At 42.9% G+C, this 19,455-nt stretch overlaps 1 protein-coding gene across 1 annotated transcript in view; it reads left to right on the top strand.

The window, feature by feature from the left end:
- pdlim4 (PDZ and LIM domain 4) overlaps positions 1-19,421 on the top strand; it is a 43,360-nt gene extending 23,939 nt beyond the window's left edge. Inside the window, exons 4-7 of the mRNA XM_031874060.1 lie at positions 7,519-8,015; positions 9,925-10,082; positions 16,682-16,820; positions 18,712-19,421. Coding sequence (XP_031729920.1) covers positions 7,519-8,015; positions 9,925-10,082; positions 16,682-16,820; positions 18,712-18,916 — 999 coding nt within the window. The 3' untranslated portion in view covers positions 18,917-19,421. The remainder of the gene's footprint in view (positions 1-7,518; positions 8,016-9,924; positions 10,083-16,681; positions 16,821-18,711) is intronic.
- The last annotated feature ends 34 nt before the right edge of the window (positions 19,422-19,455 follow it).

Here is a 19,455-nt window from a genome sequence, read left to right as displayed (position 1 = left end):
ACACACACAGAGACACACACACACACACACAGAGACACACACACACAGAGACACACACACACACAGAGACACACACACACACAGAGACACACACACACACACAGAGACACACACACACACACACACAGAGACACACACACACACACACACAGAGACACACACACACAGAGACACACACACACAGAGACACACACACACACACAGACACACACAGAGACACACACACACAGACACACACAGAGACACACACACACAGACACACACAGAGACACAGAATGATCTGAGCTTTTTGCATCAAAGAACCCCTCATTGAAGACTGAAGGGCCTGACCTACTGAACAGCTTTGGTTCTCAAACTTTATCTGTCAGGCCCACCTTCAGAAAAAGGACTGATTATGGTTCATGTGCTCACCAAACCTGTTGGAAAGAGTGTAAAACGGGCAAAAGTATTCCAGATGATCTCAACCGTGTAGTTTGTGATGCAGGCTGCTGTATTTAGCGCCAGTAGGCTAATTGTCTTGTGAGTATTGCATCAAATGTGTGTAAATCAATTCTTTGGTCAATAATTCAAATCAAAATGGTAGGAAGGTCAATATTAGTGTTGTTAAACTATGGCAGTGGTTCAACCAGACAGATGGCAGTGAATGTGATGGTGTGCCTGCGACTTTATTCGTTTTTATTTTGTGAATTATTTCACAAAGTTTTTCTGCTTCAGTCGACCACTTCATTGGTCTTTAACAATAGGACCTTTTCACAGCAGCCATTTTGACATGTAATTGCAGGGTACACACAGGTGTAATTGATAAAACTGATAAAGGTCCCATTCTACTGCATGCACAATACCAGGGAACCACCTAAATGAAACAGGGCCATAATTGATTATTTTTTTTAATCACAACTGTGTTTACCCTGCAATTACATGTCAAAATGGCTGCTGTGAAAAGGGCCCACACAAGCCTCGATTCACGCTTAACAGAAACCTTCCTGGATTTCTCAACACCGGTCCTGAAGACTCGTACGTAACATCGCTGCCAAACACCCAGAAGACAATCGGCTGAATACGTCTTCAGAATCTGGTCGTTCCAGTTCTCTTTGTTCTGAGAGGTTTGTTATCTCCTCGTTTGATAGCTCCTGACCTCATCTGATCCAGGGAGTTTGTCAGATAGCGGAGTTAAAGTGATAGCGATCAAATACGCAAATTATCACTTTAAAAGATGGAAATTACATCAGGTTTTGCGAGATGTCCTTCGATGAAATAACGTCTCGTGGCTCGAGCTGCTGAAACATAATATCACTTTTCTTTTCCCCAGAGAGAAAGAGAAACATTGTAAATGGTCATCTCATTGTACATTTGTCGCTCGTCCTCTTGAAACCGTTTTAATGCAGAAGTAAAGCGATACCAACAGTTACTGACTCAACCTTACATTTACTCAGTGGCAGCTTCAAGTAGGTGGGAATGGCCTGTCGGTCAGTGTTGAAGCCAAACAGATTTTTGGCAAGTAATGCCATTCATGGCCTGTTATTAAAGTGATATCTATTGTGGCCCAGCTCTACGGCCTTGTGGAAAGAATGAGGAAGCTGATCTGGAACACACGTCACCGGGCTTCCAGGAGACGTGGTTTCTCAAGGTTTCTCCACGCCAACATTAACGGGAGCTGACAGATGGAGTCCTCGCATGACTTGCAGACTGTAATTCCTTCACTGCTTGGAATTTAATTTGAGTTCAGTCAAAAAATATTTTAAAGAATTGTGTGCATGATCCAAATTTCTTTTGTGAATGGACAAGACAAATTAAAAGTAATTTGCCTTTAAAAACATATGATAGTTGTTAACTTAATTCGTCAAAGATGCACGTTTTATGCTTAGTGTGGCCAGTTTTCGTGCAAAGACTGGATAAACATGTACAACCATAAAGATGCTGAGTATAAAACAATAAGGGGCCATTAAAAGGGTTTAGAGTGTTCTCATTGGTTGCCAAAATATGTTTACTGGGTCCACTGCTACTTAATCCTCTGCCAGAGACCAGTTTAGCATTGCTGGGAAGTCTTTTTTAACAGCTCCACATTCATTCACACAGCCGGCCTTTTAGATCACAGACCTCTGACCCCACTTATTTGGTTGTTTGTGTTCACTAATCAGCCAGTAATCCCCAGAAATGTCCAAAGCAGTCTTTGGGTTTTTACTAATGGAGCCCTCCCTGCTCCGCTTGGCTGTCAGCGGGCTGGGGAGTGGACAGGGTCAGTGAGAGACTGAACCCGGCCAGACTCATTAACATTCAGAAGATTTGTAATAACAGCCTGTCTCTGGGCCGTCTTCTGGACTTTTGGGGAACAAAGCGAGAGGAAGGAAAATGGAGAAAGTTATTGTTGCTTACTTGCTGTGTCGCAACATCACTTTAAAAAAAAGTTACTGCAAGGAACTTTTAACTGGTTCTGAACCAGTCTCAGTTTGATCCTGGTCCTCTATAAGACCTCCATCAGTAAAGAGACCATCAGAGAGAAGATGGTCTATTTCTATAGAGTTATTCTTAATTAATGCTCGTCATCGGAGCCACCGGGTCGGATTCTGGTGAAATCAGATGAAATCATGCAGGTTCACCAGAAACTCCTCCAGCAGAGACCGGTCCACCGTGGACAGACCCAGATCCTCCAGCAACGTTCATTAGAGACAGTGGCCGACAGCTCTGTAACGCTTTAATGTGATTCAACTTAGCGAGCTGTATTACAAGATCGCTGTCTATTCACACAGAAGTATAACAATAGTACACATATTATAGTATTCGGTGCATGGTATGTGATTTTGGATCCAGGTTGTGTGAAATTATTGGTCTTAGCTTCCCACGCTAACTTTATGCTAACTGACGGTTAACAACCACAAAATAAAAGAGATCTATTAATATATTAAAATCCAGGCTGTGCTTTAATGCTGCAATTAGCTCCATCGTAGAGAATTTAACTCAACCCTGCAGTGACTTATGGAGGTAAAAGTTTCTTATAAGCTGTATTTTACAGAGTGAATTGATAAAATGCATCACATTTTAAGTAGATTTCATCGCAGCATTTCTTTCCTCTCAGACGGGCTCATGGCCAGAAGCCCTGAAACTCTTACTATTTTCCGGTCTCTCTCTCTCTCTCTCTCTCTCTCTCTCTCTCTCTCTCTCCCCCCCAAAACTTCAGCTCTCTGTTACTTCGTCTCTGGCCCGTCTGTCTGTCCTCCCAGAGAGGCACCCGGGGCCAGGCCTAGGGAGCCATAAAGGGCTGGTTTGTGTTTGGTTAGTGGTGCAGAGCGCCATGTGAAAAGCTTAATTTCGAAAGGTCCAGGGGGATTAAACCATGCAGGAGGCAGAAAAGGACGGAGTTGTGTGTGTGTGTGTGTGTGTGTGTGTGAATCATGAATGTGTGTGTCTGGTGAGGCAGGCAGGCCGAGGTCCTCGGCATATGATTTCAATTAAGGTCCTGCACTATTTTCTCCTCCCCCTCCCTGTTAACTGAGCCCTTATTAGGACTAGACACTACAGGTGAATAGGGTAAAAAAATAATCTAATAGATATCAACATGAAACTTCCCCAGTTCATTACTTACATTAAGACAATTATTCTTTGTATTTCAAGTTTACTGAAATGGTGCAAATGAGGCATTATCTAATGGTAACGTTTGGTGAATTTAAGAGAAATTTACAGACACAAATAGACAAAGTAGTGAAATAAACATCTAAATGTGTATTTTGGATGTTTTCTTTCCACTAGTTTGAAAGAAGACGTGTTATTGAAGCAAAAGCGCCTAAAATTGCAAAATTGATCAGTGCATGAAAACAACGTTGTTGACTTAATCAGGGTAACTTTAAGTCAGGTTGATGAAAAGATGACCTTGGTGCCTCTTGGCTGAATGCTCCTCAGTTAAACATAATGACGTTTTTTAGTTTACACGGAGGTAAATGCACATGCGCAACAGCCGACTTTCTTCCTTTTTCCCGGCTTCCTTTGTGTCTTTCTTTGTTCTTTGGCTTCCTGTCATCCCGAACTATTAGCCACGCTTGGTCAACATTGTAAAACAGGTCAGTGAAATCAGATGGCAGCCTGTATTTATGTGCATGTATAGAAGTAGACAACGCTGCTTCTGATAAATAGTTACTGCGCTTGGATCTCCTTCTCCTTTCTCCGCAGCCACGCTCAAGAGAGAGACATTAGGAAATAGTTGATCACACAGATGGACTTTTTCAACAGCCTTGTTATGTTGAGTTTCTGTCGGAGATAAAGAAGTGAAGCTGCTCATATTAACTTTAAACTGTTTTGACTACAAATAAAGGATGATAAAGCTGGTAACGCTGGTAAAGTAAGATCACAAAATGATGGACCGCAGAAGCGCCCTAGTTCAGGCAAAGAATAAGGTCAACAGGATGTTGTGTGCTGCTAAGATCGTTGAGCCCAGATGTGATTCATTTTGAGATTTGGGGCTACGTAAACAAAACTGACTTGATTTCTTCTTCAGGACAGTTTCCCCTCCGGTCAACAAAGGACGGGAATGTTTTTTTTATCTTGTCCGTATATCAACGTCAGCGTGCGATTACCTGTCCTCCTCTACATATTATGTTTGTACAGATTAGGAGTCATAAATGAAATGTCGTCACTGTCATGCCACTGCAGGAGCATGAAACACAATATACTCAGGGATTTTCCTCCACTCGACTCCTTTCTTCTGTCAACACAGACATGAATAAGCTCGCCCGACAGTCCTACAGTTATTGTACTGATTGATATCTGCAGGTTTAATATATATATGAGAAATGAATAATGGATTCTCAATACTTAGAACACATGTCGGGACAGAGATTTGTTCTGAAGAACTTCCCCCTTCCACCTCTGGGTTTGTTCTCAGGAAACGAAGGAGATGAATCTAGCTGTGAAATAAAGATTTCTCAAGTTCAAAAGGCCACTTTTTCAAATCCACCCATCTTTTCCTGTTTAAACGCATGCAGAAATGTTCTTTTAAAGGAAGGGTGGAGATGTTTGGGTAGTAAGGTGGTACAGAAAGTAGGGAGATAAGTCCAGCACCAGGGCCACATCTTCAGTTGACCTTCAGTGTGGATAGAAGGAGGGTAAAGTTATCAGCTATATATCAAGATGTATTTCCTCTGTAGGATGCATTGCTAGATCAGGACATGCATCAGAAATATCAGTGAGACCTGGTGCAAATGTATGTGAGGGAATCAGTGATTTTATCACGTCGTTAGTCCGTCTACGTCCACAAAACACAGAGGTTTCTGGAACCTTTGATTAAGATCACATGAGGTCCACCATCTGTGCAAATAGGGCTAAAGATATCGAGAAGGATCTGGTTTCAGGCTTCAGAGTTTCTGGTTTACTCTGAGACAGAGCCACATAGAGCTGGGTGTTTCTGAGGGTTTGGCTCTGGAAGAGAAGCTACATGAACTTTAACCACGAGCGGCTATCTGCTGGTGTGTTTTTGCTGTGAAGGTTTTTAGATTCATCTATCTTTTTCGGGGAAGAGTGGGAAGATGTGGTTTTAAATTCCTCCAAAGTCACCCCGTCTTAACTACAGGAGGCGGGACAATGACAGGGTCAGGTTGTGGGCTCGTTGGTGTAGAGGAGGACTGAAAAGTGCTGATTACAGAAGACCTGTGTGTTTGTGTGTGTCAGGACATGTTTGTGTGTGTGTGTGTGGTCCATGCGAGGGCCGAGGACACGATGACATGCAGCAGACCCATCTGTTGAAGTGACAGGGGTCCTGTCTGGAGAAGCTGTGAACCTCCACCTCCTGCGGTTAAGGCACTTTAAGCTAGCCCAAAACACACACAGTCACACACATGCACCTCACACTCATTCCAGTGGCTCAACAGTCCAACTGTTTCCCATCCTGCTGCATTGCTTAACTTGTAAACAAGTCACTTTGTTTCAGCTAAAAATGTTTATAGCCTTGTAGTTATGATAATGCGCAGCCCTGTTCAGTCTATCAGAACGGCCGGCTATCTGGGAAAATTCAAAACACTATGAGAGGTGGTGACATCACTGCAAGCCGTGCAATAAAACTTTATCTGTGAAGTTCAGCCTCTGAGACGGACGAGCCGGGCTGGCAGTGAGCGTTATCACTGAAGTGGGCTGATAGCTGTGGTAAACACCGAGAGGTTCAGTGATGTCACTGTGGAGCTAATGCATGAAAAGGGCGTTGACCTCGGCAGAAAGCAGGTCGAGTCTGAAGAGTGAAGCTGATGCAGAAGTGCCTTAAACCTGCATTCTCTCTACTGACCATCAGGGGGCGACTCCTCTGGTTGTATAGAAGTCTATGAGAAAATGACTCTACTTCTCTCTTGATTTATTACCTCAGTAAACATTGTAAACATGAGTTTATGGTCTCAATCTCTAGTTTCAAGTCTTCTTCAATACAGCATGATGTTCCTTTAGTAAATTATGGTCCATTTAGAGTCAAACAGACCATAAAGCAGGGGATGCTTTAGGGGCTATCTAAAAATGTCTTATTCAGCGTTCGGTTGTACTTAGCTCCACCCTCTACTGTCGCTCCTGGTTGCAAAAAACAAGATGGTGAAGGCTAAAAACCATACAACCACAGCCATAAACCATGATGACGACAGCATGGGTACGGCCAAAAAACAAAAACCAAGACGGCAACGGCCAGAAACCAAGATGGAGGCGGCTCAAAACCATGGTGATAAAAGCTACAAACCAAGATAGCGACGGCCAAAAACCATGACGGTTAAGGCCAAAAACCAAGATGGTGACGGACAAAAACAGCTTCAAAACAGCCGTCCACAAACCAATGGGGGACGTCGCAGTGACAACGTCCACTTCTTCTATACAGTCTATGGCATTGAGAGACACTGAGTGTCCAGTGGTGTAAGGTGCCTGTGCATCTGTCCTGCATTAATCCAGCAGATTCTTCCAAACAGCTCCAGCTGAACATCTGTGTGGCAAGAATGTAGAAAGTCTGCTCCAGCACGTCAAAATAATAATAATAATTCAATCTTTCACGGTATCTCGGCTCTGTCAGCTTCTATAAACTCTTCAATCCATAAAGGAAGCAGCCAGGGAAAAAACTTTTCTCAATATTTACACCACACAAGTTAATTTGTTTTGACAGAAACATCTGCAGGACATCTAACGCCAGCTCCTTCTTAACAAGCCTTGCTGTTAAAGAGGGAAACTTCAGAAATTATGTGGAAAAAGCTTTTTCTCTCTCAATCCTCTCAGCTGCAAAGCCTCATTTAGGAACAACCATTGTTTTCGCCTTTGAAGAATTGTGGTTTTCTACTCGGGGCTCCTCTGGGATTGTTTCTCTTTTCACTCTCATTTCCTGAACCAAAACATAATGGCTTATTCTGTAATGGGCCCATTACCCTTTTTTCTTCCTAGCATTAGTAATTATTTATCTGATGCAACATGCTCTTCTTTTACCTTTGTGTCCATGTTTGTCTGGTTTTAAAGGCTGTCCATACTATTAACAGGTGATATCTTGTGATCATTTATTTTTTTCTTCTTTCTTTGTAGAATTTCCGTCCCATCACCAGCGGATATGGCGGTTCCAGTCGCAAACCTTCGTATACCCCTGAACCCCAGTCCCCCCAGGGTCTCCAGTACCAGCAGACACCCAAGTCCCCCCAGGGTCTCCAGTACCCGCAAACACCCCAGTCCCCCCAGGGTCTCCAGTACCAGCAGACACCCCAGTCCCCCCAGGGTCTCCAGTACCCACAGACACCCCAGTCGCCCCAGGGTCTCCAGTACCCGCAGACACCCCAGTCGCCCCAGGGTCTCCAGTACCAGCAGACACCCCAGTCCCCCCAGGGTCTCCAGTACCAGCAGACACCCCAGCCCACTCACCTGAATAACGGACACTCCAGACCCAACAACGGCCACAGCTACGGTTACGGGAACGGCAACGGGCACGCTCAGTACAACAACCCAGCAGGACTTTATCACAACGGCAGCAATGGAGACCGATCTCTGCCGAGCAAGATGGGAGGCCTCAGCCTCAGCGCCACTCATAGGTGAGGTGATCAAAGGAAGCACAGAGAGAATGAAATGTAAACAAATGGGTCCAAAGTCACGCCTCCATTTAATGTTTTGACCAGGCGAATACCCCGGTTCTGAAGAGTGAATCCAATGCAGGAAGGGTCTTGTACTTGCGCTCTCTCTACCTGGCCAGGTCTACCTTCTGGTCGCCATCCAAATATGGTCACTTCCGTTCATCGGTTGCAAAAAAGCCAAGATGGCGGCGGCGGTGGTAATTCAAGATGGCGGCGGCGGTAATTCAAGATGGCGGCGGCCGTAATTCAAGATGGCGGTTGCCAAATCGCCAAAACTTAGGCTTAAAAACGTCAGTCCAGAAACCAATAGGTAACGTCACGATGACTATGTGCATTTCTTATATACAGTCTATTTTTTTGACAAAATTAGTAGATTATTCTATTTGATCTGTAGGGCTCGTAATAGAAAATCTGGAAATGTACATGTTTCTTCACCTTGTATCACACATATAATTATGCTGTCTTATTCTTTTCATACAATTATTCTAACAATACGAACATTCAGGCTCTCTCATGTGGCTCAAAGATGTTCTGCAAATAAATAAATAAAAGCTCATGGAAGAAATACAAAATTTATCGTGACGAGCCAAATAAAATCTCCTGTGGCCTGGTCTTTGGGAATGACTGGTCTAACAGACACAGAACAAGACACTTTGGACGATTCGTTGTGGTGCTTCCCCTCGAGTGGGCAATAAATGTGTGTGTTAAGTCTCCTTGTGAAGATTCCCAGAGTTCCCCAGGACCGGACTGGTAATCCGGACGAGGCCCACACGCATGCAAAGACACTTTCTCCATACTCTACTGTCTCTTTCTTTATGTCTCTCACTCAGTTGTATTTTCACCAGCTCAGACTTTCTCTCTCACAAACACACACACACAATGCAGTGAAGCGCTTCCTTCAGACTCCTGGAAGGGAGTCCAGAGGAAAACGTGCTGTTTAAGCGTGCCAGTATTTGAACACGTCTGTCAGCAGTCCTGCTCATCTCCCAGAGGTTTCAGTGTATCGAGTGAACGGGATCCGTCCCGTTAGCTTTGGGAAAACTTGATGGATGAGTGAGCGGGAAGATTCCACAGCGCAGAGCTGTTGTGATTTAAGACTTCATGCCTGTGGACTCACATGTTAACGTGCATCCGTCTCTTCCATCTCAGTTTTCCTTTCTTTCTTTGGTGGTCTGGCATCTGTCATCTGTTCTTTTTTTATCTTTTTGTTTAGGTTACTTCAGCTGCTCTAATTCCTCTCTAGCTCAAACATCACATCAGGACACCACCTGATAAAAGTCAACCAATACAGAGGCCAAATTTGATGCCAGAAATAAGACAAAACCAAACTACCCCAATTACTTGTAGTCAGAACCTTAGCGCCTTTGTTGTCTTTACTTTATGACTAAAATAAATTGTTGAGGGTTAAACTTATTGATCTGAACTTCATTCAGAAAACAAGCATTTTAAAAGTTGTTTGCTTCTCGAATTGCTAACAAAGCATGAATCCAGACTTTTCCAAATCTTCTTTATTTTGTAGTTATTTTGGCATCCCTTTTTATCTGTTTTATTTTGGGTTTTTACAACTGTAGTAAACTAGTGGACATGTGACTTGCTAGATCCAGTGAATATGGATCGGTGAGATTCACCGAGCACCGCCGGATGATGTTCTGTCATGTACCCAAAGCAGCAATAGAGGTTATTTCGGCCATGATTGATAAAACTGAAAACAAGCAGATAAACTAATAATGACCACTAAAAGATAATATTTGCAAGATAGTCTTAAAGTCCATGGGCTCTGGACCCAGAGCCAGAATGCTAAACTGTCTAATTCTCATTAATTAGATTGCAGTACAATAATACTGTATCTTCCCTCCCTTGTCTTTCTCAGCCCAGAGTCTCCCACACAGTCCCCTGGGGGTCGTAATGGATTCGACCCACATTCAGACGTCTACAAGATGCTGCAGGACTACGAGGTGCCCGTCTCTGCACCCAAACAGTCCGGCTCCTTCAAATACCTCCAGGGAATCCTTGAGGCGGAGGATGGAGGTACGGATATCTGTGTGGAGGCTTACATGTGTGTAATGATAGAGGTTTGAGAAAGATCGATTAATCGTTTCATCTATAAAATGTCAGAAAATATCACAAGATCCTTAACACAATTTCCAAAACCCAAAGCTGAAAATACAAATGACTCTATTGGCCGAACTACTGTACATAACACAAAAATATTATCTTGAAAGAAGACTTGAAAACTTAAAATAAATTTTAATTGGCTCAAAAGATGATGCATCATGTGCAAAAAACAAATCTTTTTTTTTAAAAAGAGGCCAAATTAAACTGGAAAAAACGATCGCTGGCACATCACCGACCAAATCATGTCTTTTGAGGATGTTGTATTTCTGTTATTCTGTAATAATATAAAGCCAGCTATTGTGACTTTGGTAGACTCAGCTGACAGCGTTTCAGTACTTGAGAATTGTGAGACTCAAAGTCTTGGTCTTGACTTGGTCTCAACCCCTCAAAGACTTGGTCTTGACTTGGTCTCAACCTGCCTTGGTCTTGGTCTTGACTGGGTCTCAACCCCTCAAAGACTTGGTCTTGACTTGGTCTCAACCTGCCTTGGTCTTGGTCTTGACTGGGTCTCAACCCCTCAAAGTCTTGGTCTTGACTTAGTCTCAAGCCCTCAAAGTCTTGGTCTTATCTCAGTCACAACCCTTCAAAGTCTTGGTCTTGTCTGTTTGGATACACGCTGGTTTGGGTCATGACTAGGTTTTGGTTTAGGTGGTCTTGACTACAACACTCTACGGTCAACAGACTATAAAAGTTGAAATGACGAACACTGTTGAGCAGATTAAATTAAACTGAGTACGCCTGTGTGCGTCAAAGCAATTCTCTCAAACTATTTTCTTAACTCAAGTTCTTTTTATATACACATACGGTGGAAGTTTAGTTAAGAGTAAATATTTCCTCCTATGATTCCTGCCAGAGGAGCATCTTGCTCAGGGAGCTCCTCTCTCACTGTTTTTCCTCTGCTCAGTCTTACTGGCATAGTTTTCCTTTTATAGAAAGACACAGATGGCGAGGTTAAGGGACAGAGAGAGAGGAAGAGCGAGAGGGAACAAAAGAAAAGAAGAGACGGAGAAAGATTAAGCGCTCTAAATAGCTCACACACGGATGAACATGGGGGGGAAGTTTTGGTTTGGCAATTTACTGCAAAAACAACTTCACAAAAGGACAATAAAGTAAGAAATATGGTTTTCCTGTCTGCCTTCTGACCGCTCAGCATTCCAGCTTTTGAGGGGGAGTCATGTGATGCTGACAGCAGCTAATCCTCTGAACTAAACACTCCGTCCAGGTTCCATGTTTACCACGAAGCAGAGCTAAAGTTGGGAAAGTCGTTGTTATAAGCCAAGTGTTGGTATGTGATAGCGGAAATAGCCTGGACCTCAAAGAAGTGGGTTTATAACCTGTTAGCACAGATTGTTTATTATCAATGTTTCTCTTAACCTCAGCAACACTGAGGCGTCTGAATCCTTCTTACTGTTAGTGGAGTTTTACCAGCTGTGAACTTATGAAGCTGCAGGATGCTCAGTAACCTTTTCCATAATGAATATAGTCATCCATGGATACTCTTAATTCTCTTAAATTAGAGAATCTCCTTCCAAAGATTTGCATTCAAGGATCATTTCATTTCATTACAAAACATAATCAGGAGTGCATTCCTGTAGTGCAGTTTTTGAACTTGCATTAGGAGGAATGTAAACAGCAGCAAAAAAACAAGAGGGCTTGGTAGTAGAGTAGCCTTAGTTCCTAGCTGGGTTAGCTTAGCTTCCATCTTAGGTTAGCTTAGCTTCCATCTTGGCTCTCCTCCCTCTCCTCCTGGGGTCGGTCGACTCCACTTTCGGTGGACGGTGATTGTCTTAATGTCCGCCGCACTTTATCCAATCTCCACACTTCCTTCTCTGATGTTGATGAGTGTATCTCAGTCATAGGCAGTAGACAATCCACTATAACAAATCAAAACAACAACAAAAACGACCCCTTATTGGCGAATATCGCTTATCGACGATCGGCAGTTGGTATCGGAGGCAAAGAAACGTGATCGGAGCGACTCTAAGAGTTTAATTTGCTCCGTTTCTTGTGCTGATCCGATCGGTGACTATATGATACGAACGATACGTTTTGTGATCGATCCCTCACTTTTTCAAATGTTATTTTCAGAAGAAAAAAAAGTTTTATATTTGGGCCAATATGGTATTTTGAAAAAGCCAAACCCACTCCTGTGAAGCCCAGAATAATAGCCCCAATAATGTATCACATCTTTGATATCAGCTTTATAACCCAGACTTAACTTTTTGTTCATCAATCAACTGTAAATAGATACTGGAATGATATATTATTATTGTTGGTCAAATTATAAATTATAGCCAAAACATATATATGTTAAAGCCATCCAGATGGAAAAGCCTCAATTTCTCATATTTCAGAATAAATCAATCACTGGGTCTCTCAGAGTAAAAACTTCCCGCTCGGCTCTCACATCTCTGGGTCTCTACCCTTTGATGTTTGAGCCGACAGGATAATCCACAAGGAACAACGGCGACTGCTCCTGCAGCGAGGCCTGGAGCCCAGCCAGAACACACTGTCTCCTTAATTTAGGTCTTACCATCACTCTCAAAGCCACGAGAGCTTTAAGAAGGAGAAAGACTCTAGTGACGGACAAAGAGGGCTGGAGGGAGAGAGACACTGCTGATGGATTAAAGAGATTTAAAGAGGACCCTCTTTTTCGTCTGCTGTCTGTGGTCTTTCAGCTTGAAGGTTGACTGACGGGCTAAGCCCCGGATGAAACAAGGGGACACCTCAGGTTTACATTGGGATCATTTTAAAAGAAAATCTCTCCGTTGATGTTTGGTGGCGTCATTTCATCTGTGCGAGTGTGAAATCCTCCCACAAATGTTGATAAGTCTGTCACTTGGTTATTGTGAAACAAGTCAAATTTACAATCGAGCACTCAGGTTAAATTCAAACCATCCTGCTGTTGAATGCATACCTTGCTGTCAGGCTTTTAAATCACAGTAGTTGGTCCCCTTTTGAAGGTGAAAGCCCCTGCAGAGGCCATGTTGACTTTCAGGGGCTTTTAAAGTTAAAGCAAACAAGAGTGTCAGTTTACCCAGAATTCCTCAGACCCTGCCATGATTTGGAAAGCAGTGTGAATGAAAGAGGGGTGGAGTGAAAGTACAATACTGATGTTAAGTTTGGGTGTTTGAAGCAATATTACCTGAGGTTGATAGAAGACAGAAAGTTGTACCAATGTGAGGGAGATCTTTACCACAACATGTCACGGTATTACACTAAGCCTTTACAGACTTAACTGTCTCTGTATGTTTAAAATAAATGCACATAAATGTAAATAACTTACTGTTAAATGTGAAGATTTGGGATTGCTCTGTTGCTGAAGAGATCTTTTATCATTTCCACCTTCATGAATGAGGTGAATTTAAGGGGAGGACGGAGAGGAGCCGGCATGGCGGAGGAGTGTTTCTCCAAAAGTTGGAAAAAGAAATAAACAAAATTCCAGTGACCTTTTTTAGTGAAACCTCATCCATTCCTTGAACTCCAGGGTTATTTATTTAAAAGAAAATCCTGTGAAATGTCTTATTTTGTCCTGTTCCTTACATCATGTATTTCCAGAAAAGTGTTTTGAGCCATGAAATACATTTATTTTAAAGTTTAGTAAGACATCATTGATGTACAGTCATAACATTTAGTTTATAGCTTCAAACACATGTTTAATTGTGCAGTATTGTGTCCAAATTGCACAGAATTGTACAAAGCCCTCCGTGGGGTTCCCAACAAAACACCCACCAAGTGTGAGGTAGATCAGATGAGCGGTTCTCGAGATACGCCAAGAACACACAGACCACCAACTCAGATAGGTGAAGGTAAACATCTCATCAGTCATGTCCCCCCTTCAAACACGCGGCACAGCAACTCAATTATGGATGTGAGGTTTCTGGGAAAAGTAGGGGGGTTGTTATTTCACAGGGTTTAAGACGAGAGCTGAGAAGATACAAGATTTAAAGCCACTGCACTTTATAGTCCAGTGGGAGTAAACATGTGACGACCGCGGTGAGGGGCTTAACCCTTCGGCTGCCTGTCGGCACAGGGGAATCGTTCTTTTGACGGCACTACCGGCTCGCAACCATTCAAGTTTTTGTTTAATATTCTTGCTCACAATACACCGGTCAATAGCTCCGGGCGCCCAAAATGAAGTCACTGTTTTGTCTCAACTACAGTGGAAAAACTTTGAAGCACTCGGTTTACAGTGGTATGGCAACAAAAGCAAAAATAAATCTTTAATTTGAATCAATAATAAGTCTTAAATGGATTATCAGATGTCTTTTATTCGTTCATATCAGCACTTTCTGCCAACATTTCTCTTTCTCGCATTACGACATTAGTTCCTCTCAGACTGCAATGAGATTAAAAGTTTGTCTTTCCGACACATTCAAGCTTTAACATTTCTCATGATCTTTCTTGCCACATGGTCTTGATGAAACCATCTTTAAACTCCTTGGAGAAATGCAACCCTAAAGTATGTGCAGCATGCATGGTCAAGGACAAACCACGGTTGATATTGTTACAGCCGTTCATTTATCTTTAGACACTGATTCACTTTCGCCTTTAAATTCCCCGAGGCTCCACATTCTGCTCCTGACAGGTTTGAGTTAGGATGGTGTCTGTTTTACAGTATGTCTGGCGGATGTTAGTCACGGGGCAGAACACACAACGTGCCGTGAATGTTGCGTGTGGCGAGATATGTGTCGTAATTGGCCAACTTGTCACTGTCCGTCAAATAAAAAATGGTGTCTGCCTGAGTTTGGCAGCAAAATATATGAGTCCGATGTGTTAAAAAATGTAGAAGCAAGACTAAACAAGCACTCGTTCATTCTGCTCTTTTGTATCTATTCCTGACTGCGGTCTTAAGGTTTTTTACATTAGTCAACCGTCCCCCCCGTGAGAAAGTCACCAGAGTGCTGCACATAAAAAGGTTTTCCATCCGAGTGCATCATTAGGTAATAGAGACATTAATCCCAGAAATAACATACCCGGCTAATGTCGGCTCTTAAACACACCATGGAGCAGTCAGAGGCTAACTGTTACTGAGGGATGGAAAGTGCTTTGAGTCAGGTGCCAGATGGGAGCTAATTAGACTGTGTTAGTGGCAGATAGGTGGCCTGTTGGCCTGAACAGCCTCTGCTGGCACATCATCAGTAAAAGGAAGTCTTATAGTGCCGTTCACGGGTGTGCACCGCTGATCTACCGTGGTGCACCTGTAAACTACGGGAGGGGCTCCAGATATCCAGATATGCCCCTTTTAATGCATTCCAGTCAGGCAAAACTAAACGCTTAATGATTGGATTTGATCGCCACTAATTCAGTGGCTAAAACAAAACTTACGTGTGCTATGCACAACATTTTCACACCAATGAATCATCACCGCGTACATTTTGAGACCACCGTGAAGATTGTAGAAGGCCGACAGTATTTTGTTCTTCGATTTTACGTAGCGTGCCACTGGAAAGTAAAAAGAGAAAGCATAAATCTCTTGTAGACGAACACAATGGAGAGGAAGAGGACAAGTGGCAACATCCTGTTTGTGAAAGCAAGCAACAAGGTTACTGAGCCTGACAGAAACACTAAATTAGAAACACTAACTTTTTTGCCAGGGAAAAAGCGACCATTTGTCTCCCGGAGTGAAACTTGCAAAACCAGTTTATTGTATTTTCTCAAGTGGTTGGTTGAGCGTTGTTAAATGATTCCTGTGTGGCTGCTCGTCTGTTTATAGATACTCTCCTTGTGTTCAGGTACGTTGCTAGAGTGTTATTATTTTCGCCAGGAGGATGATGCGATCGGTTGTATTAGTTAGTGAGTGTGTCTGTCCACCGCTAATCTCACATTCTGCTGCAGCAGACTGCCTAATATTTTGGGTTCCCAGTTATTGCTGGATGCCCAAGGACCCTTTTGTGGTTGCGGTGACTCACACTTCCTCAAAAGACCTTTTATTTCCTTGTTTTGTTCTGCCATCGACTGCCCACTGACTCCTCCCTCTCTACTCTTAACCACCCCACTGCTGAGTGCATCGCCGACCCCTAGCTGCTACTCTGCACCCACCGTGGGGGGGTGGTAACAGTTTGCGACTAAAAACGTGCCTCTCAGCCGCTGCTCTGTGCCTCACTTTTATTGTTTTGGATGGTGTGTTTGTTCTTTGTACCATTACAAACAAAGACAGCTGAGTACGTCGCTGCAACTCAGCTGCTGCTAAGCGGGCAGTAAGCTTTGAGAGTTTAATTTTGTTTTTGGCAAGACTGAACGACTTGCCTTATTCGAAAGCTTCCAGCTGAATGTCTGCTTACATCACTACTCGTTTTTGAGTTTGAATGAAGTGTTTTATATTACCTTATGTAATTACCTTATTACTTATAATACCTGGAATCTAGTGGCCCTAGAGAGAAAGTGCCTGGTATTCTATTGTACATTTATAGCATGTTCATTTGTAAGATATGCCGTCTGCATGGTTTATGGTGCAGTTTCCAAAGTTCCCGTATTTATTCTGTGGTTGTTGTTTTTTGTTTTTTTTCTAGGTGTGTCCCCAACAGACAGAATGAGAAACTTAAAGTCTCCGGTCAGGTCTCCAATCCCCAAACTGGGAAGCCCCATCCCTAGCCCCATGTCTGGTCTTCAGAAGCTACCCCAGTGCACACGCTGCTGTAATGGCATTGTGTAAGTATAGTGACATCGCAAAGAATAAGTATGTGATTGTGTCTTATTGGTCAGAGACCACTTCTTTTGGTCTTGAAGTGCTAAGACTCAATATATCCTAAAGGTTTATTTTAGAAATGTTTCAATTAGCTTTTTCTTTCAACACCAAGGTATAGAGTAATCTCTTTAGGGTATTACATATCACAGCATAAAACTTAATGCTTTCAAATTATGGTGCCTGTGATCTACAATTACAGACTACTGAAGATGCAGTAATGAAATACGTAAAAAATATAAATGATTTATTATCAGATTTGCTGTTAAATTATCGCCAACTGGAGATTACATGCCTCTGTCTGGTTTATCGCTCCACTTGTGGTCATAAAGTTTAAAAGTTGAACTTTGTGAGGTGAGTGAAAGTTCTCCACAGACTCTAAAAACAAAGAGGTTAACTTGTGCAGCTCTACCTGCAGCAACAAGAACTCAGGAACACTGATTCCCATTCATCACTTTAATGATTAAACCAAGCTGTCCTCCCTCCACACCCTTTTCCCACGCACATACACACCAGTGCATACATACACAAACACCTTTCTGCCAAAGTAACCAAATGCACCGGTAATCCCCCCCATCTATAAAAGCAGCTGCAGGTGAGCAGTGATGTCATGGGCTTACTCGTTAACAAGAGGGCATTGTGGGAGCGTGTGTGGCACAATCAGGCTGTTATGACCTGAGAGCATTTTACAGCTTTTTAAACAAGTGCAGGGCTCTGTGTCAAGTGTTTATCCTGCGAGGCGTGTGGTTAGATGGGGAAGGTGGTTAAAGAAAGAAGCAGGCTTATGATGGAATGGTCGCTGGCCCGAGTCCCCAGTCCAGAGAGGAAAATCTTATTGGGAACAACGCCCTTCACAAGCGTGTGAAGCAGTAAACTTCTAAATGCACCAGTGTTGATCAGCAGCCAGCCTGCAGAATAAATACTTACTGTTCAGCGATGATCTATGATTAAATATATTCAAATACTTGCAGGGTTATATAGTCGCCATAAAGTATGATAATTCCTGATGAGCAAAGATTATGGAAAGTTAAAGGAACAACAGTCACAAGCAATTCATCATCACTTACTTCCTTTTAAAGTTATGTTTTGTCCTGAAGGCACCGCCCTAAAAACTGCTTCCTTATAAGGTAGAGTGTAAAATACCCGGTGGTAATTGTGAGGTCCTCCCTTCCTGGTGCTCCTGTGTTCACACTGAAGTCTTAAGCATACTCAGTACTTAATATGCAGGATTTCATGCCTGCAAGCCAAGGCAATAAGGCTTTGCAGGAACATAAAAAAATATATATATATGTCGTCAACAATAAGGCCACAAAAAAAACAAGTATGCCCATCTTTCACACTCGCTATTCATATTCTTTGTAAAAGTTTTGCAAATACTGCCTCTCAAGTGTCAATCAAGGGGTTTCGTACACTACTTATAAGGCAGTTTGCGTGTCTTTGCGTCATTTCACAATCACGCATTCCCACATTTTCATCCCTCTAAGCAATGCAACCCCATAGTGTTCTACTGTAAGCGGCCGATCACACTGAGACGCGTCACCACAGACGTGCCTGCTTCAAAAACGCCCCTTCGATGAGCATGTGGAGCGGCAACCAGACTGTAGCAGTTTATTCGCTTCAAAACAGTTGAAGAAAACATTCCCAATATGCATTTCTTTCTTTCAAAAGTTTGCTAAAAAGTGACATTTTAATGGAAACACGGCTAATGACCAAACAAAACTCTTAAAGACAATTCAGGCAGTGTCTAGGATCAAAGTGGGAAAACATATGTAGCATCACCAGACTCACCAAACCAGTCAGATTCATGCATCTCTCTTTGTCTTCACAAGTCTAATGCTCTTCCATCTCCCCCTCCAGCGGCACCATCGTGAAGGCCAGGGACAAGCTCTACCACCCCGAGTGCTTCACGTGCGACGACTGTGGCGTCAACCTTAAGCAGAGAGGCTACTTCTTCATCGAGGACAATCTGTACTGTGAGACCCACGCTATGGCCCGCGTCCAGCCCCCAGAGGGCTACGACGTCGTGGCCGTTTACCCCAACTCCAAGGTGGAGCTGGTCTGAGTCGGAGCTGATTATACTGTAACACAACTATACAAATATGGGAGAACATAGCGAACATTCATCAGGCTCTTGTCGGGCAGGAATGCCGATCTTGGATCAGCCTTTGAGAGAATCCTATGAAATGTGTGTCGATGATCCGAGATCAGCATTGCTGCACTGACAGTCTTGATAAATGCTACGTGTATTGATGCATATTGTAATATATTGACAGAATCTGGATCTGATGAGTTTCCCACAAGCGCATTATTACCAGAATATTCATTATTCAAAACAGGAAATGCAGGGATGGCAAACGTCTGCAGATAATATAATGAGATGTTTATGTAGTTACTCCAGCTATCTGCTTTTATAACAACCAGCACGAGTTCTCTACCAGCATAATACTCCATAGAACTCCAGACAAAGTGCCACTTTCAAGACGTGCAAAAGTATCTTAGATTGACAAACATCACGTGTGTGATTCACGGCACAATTCAAACGGGATAAAAAAATAATCGCCATTGACTACCGCCAATTCTTTCTATAATAAGGTCCGTTGG

The sequence above is a fragment of the Anarrhichthys ocellatus genome, unplaced genomic scaffold (assembly GCF_004355925.1).
Source record: "Anarrhichthys ocellatus isolate YVR2014 unplaced genomic scaffold, GSC_Weel_1.0 scaffold78, whole genome shotgun sequence".
Lineage (NCBI taxonomy): Eukaryota > Metazoa > Chordata > Actinopteri > Perciformes > Anarhichadidae > Anarrhichthys > Anarrhichthys ocellatus.
Note: the sequence above shows the minus strand (reverse complement) of the source record. Positions and strands in the feature narration are given on the sequence as shown.